At 39.2% G+C, this 15029-nt stretch overlaps 1 protein-coding gene across 7 annotated transcripts in view; it reads right to left on the reverse strand.

Annotated features, from left to right (window-relative positions):
- The window catches only part of adamts3 (ADAM metallopeptidase with thrombospondin type 1 motif, 3), a 148055-nt gene that overhangs the window by 28769 nt on the left and 104257 nt on the right, over positions 1-15029 (reverse strand). For all 7 annotated transcript variants that reach the window (XM_061767087.1, XM_061767090.1, XM_061767088.1 and 4 more), the window contains 6 exons: positions 14235-14367; positions 9686-9799; positions 8094-8239; positions 5737-5912; positions 4256-4389; positions 1298-1421 (listed from right to left, as the gene is read on the reverse strand). In XM_061767087.1, the coding sequence (XP_061623071.1) occupies positions 1298-1421; positions 4256-4389; positions 5737-5912; positions 8094-8239; positions 9686-9799; positions 14235-14367 (827 nt within the window). The remainder of the gene's footprint in view (positions 1-1297; positions 1422-4255; positions 4390-5736; positions 5913-8093; positions 8240-9685; positions 9800-14234; positions 14368-15029) is intronic.

Raw genomic sequence — 15029 nt, forward strand, 5'->3', positions numbered from 1 at the left:
TCAAGAATCCATGCCTGAAAAGACAACGCAAGTCTTCCATTTTGATTTGAAGCGGCCATGTTTGATGACTCGCCATAAAACAGAAAACTTATATTTTTAAACACAAAATCTTTTGATGTTGGTCTTTGGAGGTTCCACTGTAATTAGTACACAAATGGCTGATACCATACCACTAGATTGCCTGTAGAGGTCTGCAAGGATGTCTACAGGATGTTGTATACACACACGAAAGGCTGAAGTTAGTGAGTTTCCAGGAATATTCACATTAACTGCGCAAACATGTATTGATCACAAGCCTACATGGATCATTATTAGCAGCAGAAAGTAGTAAAAAGCCAGGTTAGCGGTCTGCGCTATAAGCTGGACAGCTACAACGATGGATACTTGCATAGTGTGTTTTCCAACAAATGGCTTTCTTTTTGGGCTCTCTTGCTTAACGCTTTCCCTGTTAAAAAATGTTAGATGATGTTAAGATGGTCACAAAATAATAATTTCATGATAAAAAGGAAAAATAAAAACAGTCATTGTTTTGCTGAAGCTGCCATCTTAAGGCTATTTACGAGATCTCTTAACAATAGTGTGCCATCACTTTATGGCTGGATTATGGAAATTTTACAAACTTTGTGGGTTATTTAAATTATACACTGACTGAGGTAATCATGGGGGGGACTCAAATAAATGAATGTAGGTCATAAATATAATAATTTTTGGAAACATGCCCTCAGTAGTCAGTGTCACACAGCGTGTCTGGCGAGGGGAGATAACCCGAGAGACGACGCTTCAATTAAAACCAAGGCATAAAAGTCAATGCATAATGGGATTTTGCTTTAAAAAAAAAAACAAAATAAAGCAAGTGTGACTTTAATTATTTCTTCACAAATTAATAAAGTTCTTAATCCTGACGATTTTGACAGCTGTGTCACTTTATTTATCAGCTGCCAACGTATGGGTTTGTGTAAAAGAAAAAGCAACTGAAGTGTAGAATAAATGTAAACTAAAATAAAGCCAAACTACTCAAACTTTGAAAATTTCTGACAGGCACAGAATGGAAAAAAGAAGGCGATACTGTCACCAAGGGGCATTTTATAGGTATTGCTGAACTAATACGTGCATTTATGTACATTCCCCCAAATGTGTGGATGTAACATGATAGCAGCTTCATCAATTAAATGAAAGTCAGGGGTTAGACGTTAGTGCAAGCATAACAGTGGACGATCAGAAAATATGCAGTTAAATTCAATTACAGAGGACATGGAAGATAATTTTTTTGTGAAAAGGGTTCTTTTTGATGACTTACCAGCTTTCTTTGGGGTCCGGGTGAAGGTTCCCTTAACGGTGCGGCAGTGAGAGTTGTCGCCTCCGCAGACGCCACACTTATCCTCCACTTTGTTGGAGCCGATTTCTCTGTCACAGCCCACTTTCTGAAGAGCCCCAGCACCCCCCAAAAAAGCGCAGAGAGATTAGAAAACCTTCACCTTCCCTGTTGCACAGCAAAACTGTTCCAGCACAAAGGCATACAGATCCACCATTATGCAAGGCCATGGAGCAGAACGGGAGAGGTTTAAAAAAAAAAAAAAAAAAAAAAAAAAAGAAAAGAAAACCTTTACCTTCAGACTTATTATTTAAAGATAATCAGGAGCTGGAACTCTAAAAGACTGATTAAAAGTACCAAAGGCAGTCAACACGTTAACAGTGTTAAAATAATAATAACCACGGGTACTTAGTTTCCAGATGACTTTCCGATAATACCAACCTTTTGAATATTGGATAGCGATTAAGAAAGTTATTAAAGTTTTGGATCAGCCACCTCTTGTGACTTCAACCTTCGCGCGAGTCCGCACTGGTTGACATGCGTCCACGGACGTACATTTACAGGGAAATGGGGGCGCAGTTAATGCAGATTGGAGCACCGCAAACACCAGCCTGTCATTTAGAATGAATTCTGATTCATTAACATATGCACGGAGTTACGAAGAAAATTGCCCGCTGTGCACGTGTCATGAATCTGACGGTAACTTTGCATCTACTGTATGCTCAACTTGTGCTCAGAACAAAACATTTCAACGCATTTATTAGTGAATGAGGCCCAACAAAACAATAACAAACTCAAAAACAAATAAGAAAACAAGGAGGATTTAAGGGCTCCCTCTTACCTGTTCTAGTTAAGAGGCAAGTAGCACCATTGAAGAGCGTTTCATCTTTTTTGGTGAGTCATCAAATTTAGTCCTTCTAGTGGTACATCCAAGAATCACTGATTTAAATGCTCAAATTTTACACTGGCTTAAACTTTGTTTTAATCTAGTACATCTTGTTAAGTACATTTCAGTTATATTTAACTTTTAAGTACAGTACTGTACAGTACGTTTGCATTTAATCTTTTAGAACTCAACTCAATTTTATTTAGAGCACTTCATAAACAACCACAGTTGAAATCAAGTGCTGTCCATAAATAGAAATTAATAACATAAATCAAAAGACAATAGAACATAACATAATTTCAATGTGGTCAGGATATATGCATTTTGACTTCTTCCTACTTTTTTTCGAATACTGCTACTGGCGTCTTTTGTTTATTTTTGCTTATCTAATTATAAATCTTTTTCTGTGAAATAAACTACAATCAATCAAAAACAAAAAGTAACAAAGTTAAAAACAATGAAACTGTTTTCAAACATATATGTAGGTGGAATCTTTTATGTTACTTTTATATGCATTCATTCATTTTCTGTAGCACTTATCCTCACTAGCGTCGCGGGTGTCTTGGAACATATCCCAAATCGGTAGGAAGTGGTGTACACCCTGAACTGGTCGCCAGCCAATCACAGGGCACAAATACTGTAGACACTTCACACCCACGGACAATTCAAACGTCAAAGTCTTCAATTCACCTACCATGCATGTTTTTGGAATGTGGGAGGAAACTAGAGTACCCACGGAAAACCCACGCAGGCACGGAGAGAACATGCAAACTCCACACAGGAAGGCCAAAGCCCGGATTTGAACCCATGACCTCTGAACTGTGAGACGGATGTACTAACCAGTCATTCACCATCTTGCGCTTTTACATGCAATACATTTCAATTGAATCATTAAGTACGCTTTGTTCTTTTCCTACATCCGCAGGTTTATTGTTTAATCTGTGCATAATGTTGCAGGTTGCGTAATGTTGGTCATTACGGCGGCACTTGGAGAGCGAAGTATTTTTAGAGGTGATACTTGGTGTAAAAATTTTGAAAAACCTTATCTAGTCTACTGTATGAAATTGCAAATTGGTAGCCATCGGAAGAAATCTCTTGCAAGAATTTTTCTTTGAAGGGCCCTGGAAATGTCTAAAATGACCCTAAAATGCTGCTTTAACCCAAAATGGAAACCTTCCTGTTCAATTTTCAGCATGGGTCCTTGGTGGTGAGTTGAATGGGTGAGTTTCCCGGCATGTTGAGGCCCCCAAAATGTAAATGTTTTTTTCTGAATAATAATAATTAAAACTAAACAGGCCCTCGCACCCACTTTTTCATGGTGAATCCTCAAAATAGTCATTAAACTAACGCCATGCTCCGCCCACATTAGAGGGTATAAGCAAAAACGCTTGGCAATTTCGCATCGGCCATCTGTCCAGAATACCTGCTTCGGATGATTGGGGCGCATTTGGGTCAATTCCTTAGCAGGAGTTCACCAAAATACAAGCCCTGGAATTCATTCCAAATGGCTGCTTCAGACTAAAACGGCTGGCTTCCTGTTCAATGGCATGGGTTCTTGAGACTTTTTTTGTGTGTCCTGTCATGATAGATAAGACCATTCAATTTCGTGTCCACCGGTTGTACGGGGCTGACTTGTTTTTCCAGGGCTTTCCAGGGTGAGCTACTGAGGTAGAAATGTCTGATTTAAAGCAAAAAATGGCCAACTTTCGCTTCAATTTCCGGCATGGTTCCATGAGACCTTTTAGTGTATCCTGTTATGATATACCTATTAACCCACTTTGGTGTCGACCGGTGGAACTGGTGTTGGGGGCTGATTTTATCCTAGGATTCGCAAGGGAAGCTACTGAGTTAGAGATGACTGATTTAAACCAAAATGGCTGACTTTCTTTTCAATTTCCGGCATGGGTCCTTGAGACTTTTTCGTGAGTCCTGTTATGATAGATATGCCCACTCAATGTCACGTTGATCGGTGAAACCACTTTTACACACGCAGCTTTAATGACAAGTAGATATAGATATAGGTGGTGCATTGCATATGCACGGTCTCAAGGCCTTACCACACACTCCCCACGAATGCAGACACTGTAGGCGTCCTTGTAGGAGCATCGAGTCCCATCATGCACCAGTTGCTTCATGTACGCCACGTCGCCCGTTTCCTTGGACTGGCAGTACAGGTGGCATCTCTTGTTGGCTACAACACAACCATTACGGGCAACAGGATTAACTCTCATTTTAAATTCAGACTCTACACGAGTTCCACTGTGGATTATTTCCAGTCATTGTGTTTGACTGTATTGTGCAAGGTGGTGGCTAATGTTAATAACTTGCAAGGAACAATTGCATTGCAGTAATTGTATGACGTCTTTATTTCCGATGCATGACGCTGCATTTCATGATATTTTTTGACTGTGGATTATTTTCTAGTCATCGTGTTTATTTCTATTGTGCAAGGTGGCGGTTATCATGAATAACTGGCAAGGAACTATCCCATTAAAGTTACTGTGTGACACATCTGTACCCATGGAGAATGTAATTTTTTTTCTATTGCGCAAGGTGGTGGTCATCATGAATAACTGGTGAGAGGAGTGATTGCATTAATTAAAAAACATGTAACTTGCAGGTGCTGTTTATCATTTTTAATGTTGCGGATTATTTCTTGTCGTTCTGTTAAATTCCATTGTGCAAGGTGGAGTTTGTCACAAATTTCTATCAAGGAACGATCGCATTAGCAATAATTGTATGACATGTCTACATACCCTGCGCATGATTGAGCATGCTGTGAACTTTTTTTTTTCCAAAGTGAATTATTTCTAGTCATTCAGTTGATTTCTACTGTGTAATGTGGCAGTTATCATGAATAACTGGCAAGGACTGTTTGCATTAACAATAATTGTATGACGTGACAACACTGCCAGCACATGATCGACCATGTTGTAAACGTTTAATTTAAACTGTCGATTATTTCTAGTTGCTCTGTTTATTTCTATTGTGCAAGGAGGAGATTATTATGAATAACTGTCAAGGAATGATCGCATGACCGTAATTGTACGAAGGATCTATCATGTGCCCATGCCTGACTGAGCCAATCGTGGGCTTTCATGACTATGGATTATTCCTAGTTGATCTGTTGTTTTCTATTATGCAAGGTGGCAATTATCAAAAAACATGCAAGGAACAATCGCATTACAGTATTTGTATAATATAGCAACATTGCCTGTGTGTGACCTAGGATGCTGTGAACTTTATTTATGTATTTATATTCTGTGGATTATTTTGAAACATTCAGTTTGTTTATTACTATTGTGGAAAGTAACACTAACACAAGACCCTTTCATTTGTCCAGTCCATGCAAATGTGACATTTCCCATCCCTCCAGGGCACCAGCTGGCAGTGTTTCGATGTCTTTATGTAAGGATGCCTTGACCGTGAATGAACCTAGATTCCACCGCCTAACACCCCCCCCCAATTCCCCACCAGTCCCAGAGGACCACAACCCCCCCTCCCCATCCGCTAGCCCATCAGCGGCAGCCCAACTCACCATCAAGATGCTCATAGGGTAGCCAGTGGTGCTTGGTGTTTTGGAATTCGAAGTGGGAGTTGCGGAGCTGACACTGCTGAGCTCGGAAGTCCTCAAAGTGCTTTGGGCAATCGTCAGTGTTGCACAGTTGATACTCGAAGTTGACACCAGGGCAGTCCTGGCCACCATTTATAGGACTTTAGGTGGGGGAGGAAGGACATTTAGCAATTAGCTCATGGCTATCGTGATCTAACATTGTTTACTGTTTCATGTCCAAGAATAGGGAAGTCAGCCTTAACCTTCAAGTTATGCTAATACGAACGGCGCCCTTCTGGCTACCTTGCTGTTAGGGGACACCTTTGTTCTATTCCAAAGAGATCTTTTAGAGTCCAAATAGGCTTCATTATGTCAGTGCACTTAATCAAAGTTTTCCTGCTACTCATTTTCACCTCCTACGATTCCCCTTATTACATGCATACTTTTTATATTATGCATATGTAATATGATTCAACATTTTCTTGACTAGATTTGAGTCCTTTACTTTTAAATGATCAGTATTAAAATGGATTGTTATTATCATTAAAATATTTAGGAAATAAAATCATGCAGTGATTGAAATGATTCTGATGATTGTTTAATGTTAGATTGGATAATTATTAAATTGATATATTAATAGGAGTAGGAATACATATTATATACAGTATATGTATTATATAGGATAGGGATTAGGCGGCACAGTGGCTGACTGGTTAGCACATCTCCGTCCCAGTTCTGAGGACCGTTCTCTCTCCTCTTGCCCAAAGATAGCTGGGATAGGCTCCAGCATGCCCGTGATCCCAGTGAGGATAAGTGGTACAGAAAATGGATGGATAGGGATTAATTGTATTTTTGAATGCTTGATAATATGAGAATAGATTAATATGATAAAAACTATAGCCAGTGGTGTCTTTGGATATGAGTGACCTGACTTATGGTTGTTTTTGAGATACTAGGTGTTTTGCTTTGACTTCCAAGCAAAAATTTGAGATACAAGCGCGGTCTGGTGACAGTGAACTCAACTCACTTCAAAACAAGCACCAGTTTGGCAGACAGTGAACAATTCTTCAAAAAAGTGTCTTAAAACTGTTTATTGACACCCGCAGTTGAAGTTTACTGTCAGACTAAACAAAAAACAAAGGGAATGACATGTTTTATATTTAAAACAACCTCATAGTGTTGCCTTAGAAAAGTTCGCTTAGCTTGATGTTATAAACAATGAAAAATGCCATAGACGTTGATGAACAGTATTATTATAATTATCGTGTTGCAGTGGTATAACCATTTAAGACACAACACAATGTCAATATAAATTAAGCAAAACAATGTGGCAAAATCTGTTTATTTTTTTACATTCAATTTAACTACATTATTAATGTAAATGTTTATAAAGTACAATATTATGGAGTGCTATTTTTTATTATCAAATAAGACATTTTTGAGAGGGAGGCTAGAACGGATGAATGGCATTTCCCATTCATTTCAATGATGATGATCTGATGAATGATTTGAGATATGGGTGTTTTGAGTTACAAGCGAAGTCATGGAATTTTTTTTTAACTTGTATCCCTATTATCTTGAACATGGCATACATTTTACTCAAAGGCACCACTGTATGACAGTTAAATGTATATCTTTAAGCAATATCGCACAAGACGGAGTGATGCTGTCTTGTCACCACGGCTGTGATTCGGTCATAGAAAATAGGTTTTAGGGCGACAGTAGGTCATCTGTAAAGACTTGGGTTTCAGAGCCGACAAGGTCACGGCTTCGACAAAAAATGTAAAAAAAAAAAAGAAAATGGCAACCAGTTTTTGGAGAGATGCTAGTCTGCTTTCTGGCTACTGTCGAGGTGCCCTTAAGCAAGGCACCGCCCCCACCCCTCCAGCTCAAGTGGATGAAGCAATGATTGCGGGCCTCTTTCACTATGAATCTCTTGCATTCCTGCATTTTTTTGATCTGGTTCTGTTGTGTGCAACAAAAAATATACAACAGACTGTAAGTTCAATTCTCCCTTGAGGGATTATAATGAGTATAATAAATTATATATAAAAGAAAATAACATTTTATACAACAGTTCTACACCCATCAATTATTAATAAAGGAACAACAAATTCTGATTTGTTTGTTGTTATTTGGCTCCGTTAACACGAATGGTTTTGCAACTGCTAGAAGTGGGCTGCAACACATGCAACAAACACAAAGATTTTCCTGCACACCAGCTTGCTACTACAAAATCAATGGGTAATCTTTTATGCTTATTACATGATATGTTCAATCCATTTCATGATTATACATAACAAGAATGGAAAAACAGACAAATGTCAGCGTGTAGCGCTTACGAGGGGTTGTTGCACTGGCGCGTTCGGAGGCGAACGCCGGTCCCACAGGAACGCGAGCAGGAGCCATGTTTGCCCCACGAGCTCCAAGCGCCATCTTGCTTCACCTGACTGGGGTTCTTCCACATGCAGTGACCCTTGTAGCACCACTATAGGGTAAAAGAGGCAAATGATCACACAAAACCCTTTAATTGTACCTTGGTAGATGTTGCTGTTTTGGTTGGCAAAAGCACTTTTGACAATTTGTGCGTAAATGATAACATCTATGAACTGTAATAGTTTTTTTTCTGATGGGAATAAGGAGATGTCTATTTGAGAGATGCGTTTACTTTTCCTAAAATATTGGCTCTGTAGCACCCCCTGGAATGTTTTGAAAATTCAGCCCCAGTAGCCTGTTTCACTTGGTGACATGAAATTCGGTAGGCATGTCTATTGTGAGGAGACTCACTAAAAAGTCGAATGAAGCCATGGCATAAAACAAAAAGTCTGCCATTTGGCTTCCGAGCGGCCATTTTAGAGTCAACTGTGTACATTTCTGCCATTAAACAGGAAACTCTAATCTTTGGAAATTCAGCCCCTAAAGCCAATTTGACTTAGCAAACATGAAATGTGGTAGAAATATTTATCATGAGTAGACCTCCAAAAAAGTCTAAAGAAACAATGGATTTGAAGCAATTGGAAATCAGCCCCTTTAGTTTGAAATACCATTTTATACTTTCTTTTTGGCCCGTTTTCAGTCCTTCAGACAAACTTTTTTTTTTCAGACACGATTTTGTCTGATTGCTACCAAATTGGAACAACATAAACTAGATGGGTGATGCTACATTGCGAAGGATTTAAGTTTTTGCCTATTGCGTGTGGATGGAGCATGGTGGCGAAGTTTGATGACACGCCATTAACATAAAACAATCCATCCATCCATCCATTTTGCGTACCGCTTATCCTCACGAGGGTCGTGGGCGTGTTGGAGCCTCTGGGCCAGAGGCGGGGTACACCCTGAACTGGTCAACTGCCAATCGCAGAACATAAAACAAATCTTTGGAAATTCAGCCCCTGAAACCAATTTGACTTAGCAACATAAAAACTGGTGGAAAAAAAAAAAAAAAAAAAAAAAGTCTCAAGAAGTCATACTAGAAAAGACACGGGAAGTCTGCCATTGTGCTTCAAAGTGGCCATTTTGGAGTCATTCTGTCCATTTCCACCATTAAACACAAAACTCTATTTGAAAATTCAGCCCCGGAAGCCTGTTTCACTGAGCAATATAAAATTTGGTAGGCAGTTCTACTGTGAGAAGACTCACAAAAAAGTCTCATGACATAGGAAGGCTGCCATGTTGGTTTGAAACTACCATTTTAGGGTTATTTTTGACATTTCCATGGCTCCTTCAAAGGCAGACTTGACCGAGCGATGTTTCTCAATTGGTACCGAATTTGAACCAAGTACACTAGACAAACAGGCAATGTTAAAGTGCGAGGGATTTGAATTTTAGTCATCTCATTTGGACAGAGCGTGGCAGCAAAATTTGACGACTCACTGTTAAATTATCATTTTAAATATAAATAAGGAATTGACACATACAAACTAGATAAACATACTTTCCCGGTTGCACATTCAGTCCCGTCGAGGGGCGGGCCCTTCTTGGTCTTACAGAAGTAAGGATTGTCGGGGTGACTGCACCATAGCTGCTTGCATGGGTCGAATGTGCGAAACTGAAAGATAAAATAAAAGTGCGGGAAATACACAGCATTAACCAAGGTCTTTTTTGCCCAATGTGTTTGTTTAAGAGACCTTAAAACGAAGCACACTCTGGATGAATGGAGGAAGCGGACATATTGCGGGAGCCGCTCACTGGTGACAAGTGTCATAGAGCATGCCTACAAAGCAAGAGTGGATTTAAAAAGGATTGTCATGGCCGAAAAAGCTCATCATTTACCTCCAGGGAAGAGGATTAAAGGACATCATGAGACATCCTGAGGTGAGTGGGGCGGGGACAAACACACTTGGAAACATTGAAGCAGAGAACTGAGTGCTGTGTGTTTACATTGCATTTCATCCAATACCGCCAATATGAAAGAGCGAAATGGTGTCATGTGACTTGTCAAGTATGTAATGAAAGGCCACACATTTCACTTTAATGTAGCCTGTACCACAAGGTATTTCATTATGTTGTGACTCAGTCTGAACACTTGAGGCACGATATAAATGGAGTACATAGATACTGCTTTTACTATTTGCAGAGATAAACTTAGTTTGATAGTTGGATATGAGATGGAGACACGTCTCTAAAGGCTATTTTATTCGTTTTTTGTTTGTTTGTTTTTTTACTTTTGCTAGTAAGAGTGATTGACCTGTTCTTTTACATAATACTGTACCAGTAATGGATTTATGACAGCAACAGTATGACCCTGCAATGGAATATTTCTACTGCAATTATTTCCTGCAGAAAACATTTTCGAAATTTGATGACATTTTCAGATTAGCCAGTTTAGGCGCAAGTATTTTTCAAATTTTTTTTTTTTCATTTTTCATTTTTCTTTTAGATTCAATTTAAATTTCCATTTTACATTGATTGTAAATGTCAATAAAACAGTTTATTTTGTTTTGGATTTTTGATTTCATTTAACATTTTTCAAATTTTATCAATTTACAGAGTAGCCCTATTTTTACGCAAAACTCCATCCACCTATCCATCCATTTTTCATACCGCTAATCCTCACGAGGGTCGCGGGCGTGCTCGACCCCCTCGCAGCTAACTTTGGGCGAGAGGTGGGGTACACCCTGAACTGGTTGCCAGCTAATCGCAGGGCACATATATACAAACAAACATTCACACTCACATTCACACCTACGCTCAATTTTAGAGTCTTTAATCAACCTAACATGCATGTTTTTGGAATGTGTGAGGAAACCGGATTACCCAGAGAAAAGCCACACAGGCATGGGGAGAACATGCAAACACCACAGAGGCGAGACCAGATTTGAACCCAGGTCCCCAGAACTGTGAGGCAGATGTGCTAACCAGTCGTCCACCATGCCACCTCATTATTAATTCTATTTTAAATTATTTTATTTTACATTTGACCTAAAATTCAATTTTACATTCACTGAAAATGTCAATTAATGCTTTTATTAGACTGAATGTAATTTATATTCTCTTTGATTTTTAATTTAAATAAACATTTTCTAAATTGGATAAAATTTGACCTTTCATTGTATATACAAATTAGCCATATTTTTATGCACCAGTGTTTTTGAATGTTATTTTATTTTAAATGAGTTTTTCTTATTGTAGACATAATTTAAGATGCAATTTTACATTTACTGTAAAAGTCAATTAATATTGTTTAATTAGTTTTAATTGAATCTATTTTGTATCAACTTATATCAATTTATTGTTATTAAATTTATTCAATGCATTGTTTTATTTTTATTTAATATATTTAACAATTTAACATGACAATATTTACAGTAATTTGCATCCATTTATCTTTTGATCAAATTTGACCCTCAACTGTACAGTATTTACAGAGTTGCCATATTTTCCACCAGTCATTTGGCAGATGGAATTGCAATTACAAATCCAGATAGATGAACTGCCTAGTCAACACATTCGTCAGACTCATTTATTAAGATGACGCCTTCAGAAAGCATCTGTCAACAGATTTTTTTTTTTTTTGCAGCAGCAGCAGCAGGTAATATGTGACGCTGCAAGCTGCAACTCTCTCTCCCACATGATTTTCTGGTTTTGGGTGATTTGCAACGATACTATGTGCCCCCACATCCCTTTCTCACCCACACGTTTGCCCTTAATGAATGTGTGCTGGTGCACTGTCAATTTCCTCAACATCTCTGAGGAAATGAATGGGCGAGATATGACGAGGGGAGGAGGGTGAGCACTCACTTTGTTTAAGTGACAAAGTGAGCTTCTGCGAGAAGGAAATAACAAATATGCGCTGGGGAAAAGTTTGGTTGTGTCAAAAATGAAGCATACATGAGGCACGCTGTAGTGGGTGTAGTGTGCTGTGTGTCAATTTATACTTCTTTTTCATTCAATTTATTATCTTTTATTTTATTATATAGTTATTTTAACAATATTATATCATATATTATTGTATTCATTTATATATATATATATATAGTGGGTACAAAAAGTATTCAGACCGCCTTAAATTTTTCACTCTTTTTTATATTGCAGCCATTTGCTAAAATAATTTAAGCTCCTTTTTCCTCTTTAATGTACACACAGCACCCCAAATTTTTGCAGATTTATTAGAAAAGAAAAACTGAAATATCACAGGGCCAAAAGTATTCAGACCCTTTGCTCAGTATTGAGTAGAAGCACCCTTTTGAGCTAATATAGCCATGAGTTTTTTGGGGAATGATGCAACAAGTTTTTCATACCTGGATTTGGGGATCCTCTGCCATTCCTCCTCGCAGATCCTCTCCAGTTCTGTCAGTTTGGATGGTGAACGTTGGTGGACAGCTATTTTCAGGTCTCTCCAGAGAAACTCAATTGGGTTCAAGTCAAGGCTCTGGTTGGGCCATTCAAGAACAGTCACTGAGTTGTTCTGAAGCCACTCCTTTGTTATTTTAGCTTCGTGCTTAGGGTCATTGTCTTGTTGGAAGGTGAACCTTTGGCCCAGTCTGAGGTCCTGAGCACTCTGGCCAGGATATACCTGTACTTGGCCGCATTAATCTTTCCTTCGATTGCAACCAGTCGGCCTGTCCCTGCAGCTGAAAAACACACCCACAGCTTGATGCTGCCACCACCATGCTTCACTGTTGGGACTGTATTGGACAGGTGATGATTTCTCCGCTTGGAATTAAGGCCAAAAAGTTCTATATTGGTCTCATCAGAGCAGAGAATCTTATTTCTCACCATGCAGACTTTCATGTGTCTTGCACTGAGGAGAGGCTTCCGTCGGGCCACTCTGCCATAAAGCCCAGACTGGTGGAGGGCTGCAGTTGCGGTCGGCTTTCTCCCATCTCCCGACTGCATCTCTGGAGCTCAGCCATAGTGATCTTTGGGTTCTTCTTTACCTCTCTCACTAAGGCTCTCCTCCCCCGATTGCTCAGTTTGGCCGGACGGCCAGCTCTGGGAAGGCTTCTGGTCGTCCCAAACGTCTTCCATTTAAGGATTATGGAGGCCATTGGGCTCTTAGGAACCTTAAGTGCAGCAGAATTTTTTTGGTAACCTTGGCCAGATCTGTGCCTTGCCACAATTCTGTCTCTGAGCTCTTCAGGCAGTTCCTTTGACCTCATGATTCTTATTTGGTCTGACATTGACTGTGAGCTGTAAGGTCTTATATAGACTTGCGTGTGGCTTTCCTAATCAAGTCCAATCAGTATAATCAAACACAGCTGGTCTCCAATGAAGGTGTAGAACCATCTCAAGGATGATCAGAAGAAATGGACAGCACCCGAGTTAAATATATGAGTGTCACAGCGAAGGGTCTGAATACTTATGGCTGTGTGATATTTCAGTTTTTCTTTATTAATAAATCTGCAAAAATTTCAACCATTCAGTTTTTTTTCTGTCAATATGGGGTGCTCTGTGTAGATTAATTAGGAAAGAAAATGAACTTAAATGATTTTTACAAATGGCTGCAATATAACAAAGAGTGAAAAATTTAAGGGGTTCTGAATACTTTCCATACCCAGTATATTTATATATATATATATATATATATATATATATATATATATATATATATACACACACCTTTTATATTGAGTCCATGTTATACAGTCACTCTATGGAGATCTAAATTTGCCAAAATATGGGATCTTTAATACAAGCTGTGTCATTGTTAGTAGTCCCAGCACAAGCAATTAAATCCTAGCATGGAAAATAGTTTTCCAGTGTCAACTTCAATCATTATCGTCACAGTTCCATTCCCCACACTTTGCCATCACTAGTACCCTTCCTTAGTGGCTTCACAAAATAACACAAACAATTCAAAGACGATTAATCAACACTGTTAATATTCCGACCGCTCTCTTAGCACTTGAAATGAGCAACTAATAGCGGATGAGCGTGAGCACTTTCCCCTGGCAGAATCTCACAATGCACGACATGAGTGACGTTCATAAATAAACAAAGGAAGGTCTGCAAAGGAATGCTGGGTGATTTTTGGTACTCACGGAGGTGCAGATCTTGTAGCCCACGCCAAAGTCGAAGCGACACTGCTCGTCCATGGAGTAGTTGATCCCGGGCAGCTCGGGAAGCTCCGGCCAGTCGTGCTTAAAGGGGTCGTCCAGTAGGCAGTCGTAGGTGCTGGTGGGGAGACAAATGCGGTGACTTTTTGGTTTCTTTGTACTTCTCTCAATGCTGAAAAGGAGAAAAAAAAAAAAAAAAGGGTCCCTGTATGTAACAGCAGAATACAGCTGGTTCCCATTATAAAGGTTCTGATTTTGTTGACCATCATGTTTTTCACGTCACACGTTAGGGGTTGAACCGATTGTCCACCAGTCCACGAGTGGACTTAACCACTCCTCATTGACTTTTAATGTTTGAAGTCGCTAATCACTAAACATGTTTTTTAAATCTCATCGTCCAATCAGCCCTTTTCAATCAATCAACCGGACTATGGTGCTCTGTGACACAGCAAAATGTCCATGTAGCAAGGTGACGCAGGCTTCATATGTCTGTGCGTGTCAGACGGTGCAAATATAAGCTGGTGGGGGATGAGAATAGCGGTTAGGCTCACGAATTTTGGCTATTCTAATTGGCGGTGGTCTTAAAAGATTCATACCACCCTGCAATTTGTCAACATCTGTCTGTCAATATACTGTATATACAGTCAGTGGATATAAAGTCCAAGAGAAATCATTTCAAAACATTTTCCACCTTTAACGTGGCCAATAACCTGTCAATTCACGTTCTGGAAATGTAAACAGCAATCTGTCCCTTAGCATACACGCAAGATGCAAACATTT

Source organism: Phyllopteryx taeniolatus, chromosome 3 (genome assembly GCF_024500385.1).
Source record: "Phyllopteryx taeniolatus isolate TA_2022b chromosome 3, UOR_Ptae_1.2, whole genome shotgun sequence".
Lineage (NCBI taxonomy): Eukaryota > Metazoa > Chordata > Actinopteri > Syngnathiformes > Syngnathidae > Phyllopteryx > Phyllopteryx taeniolatus.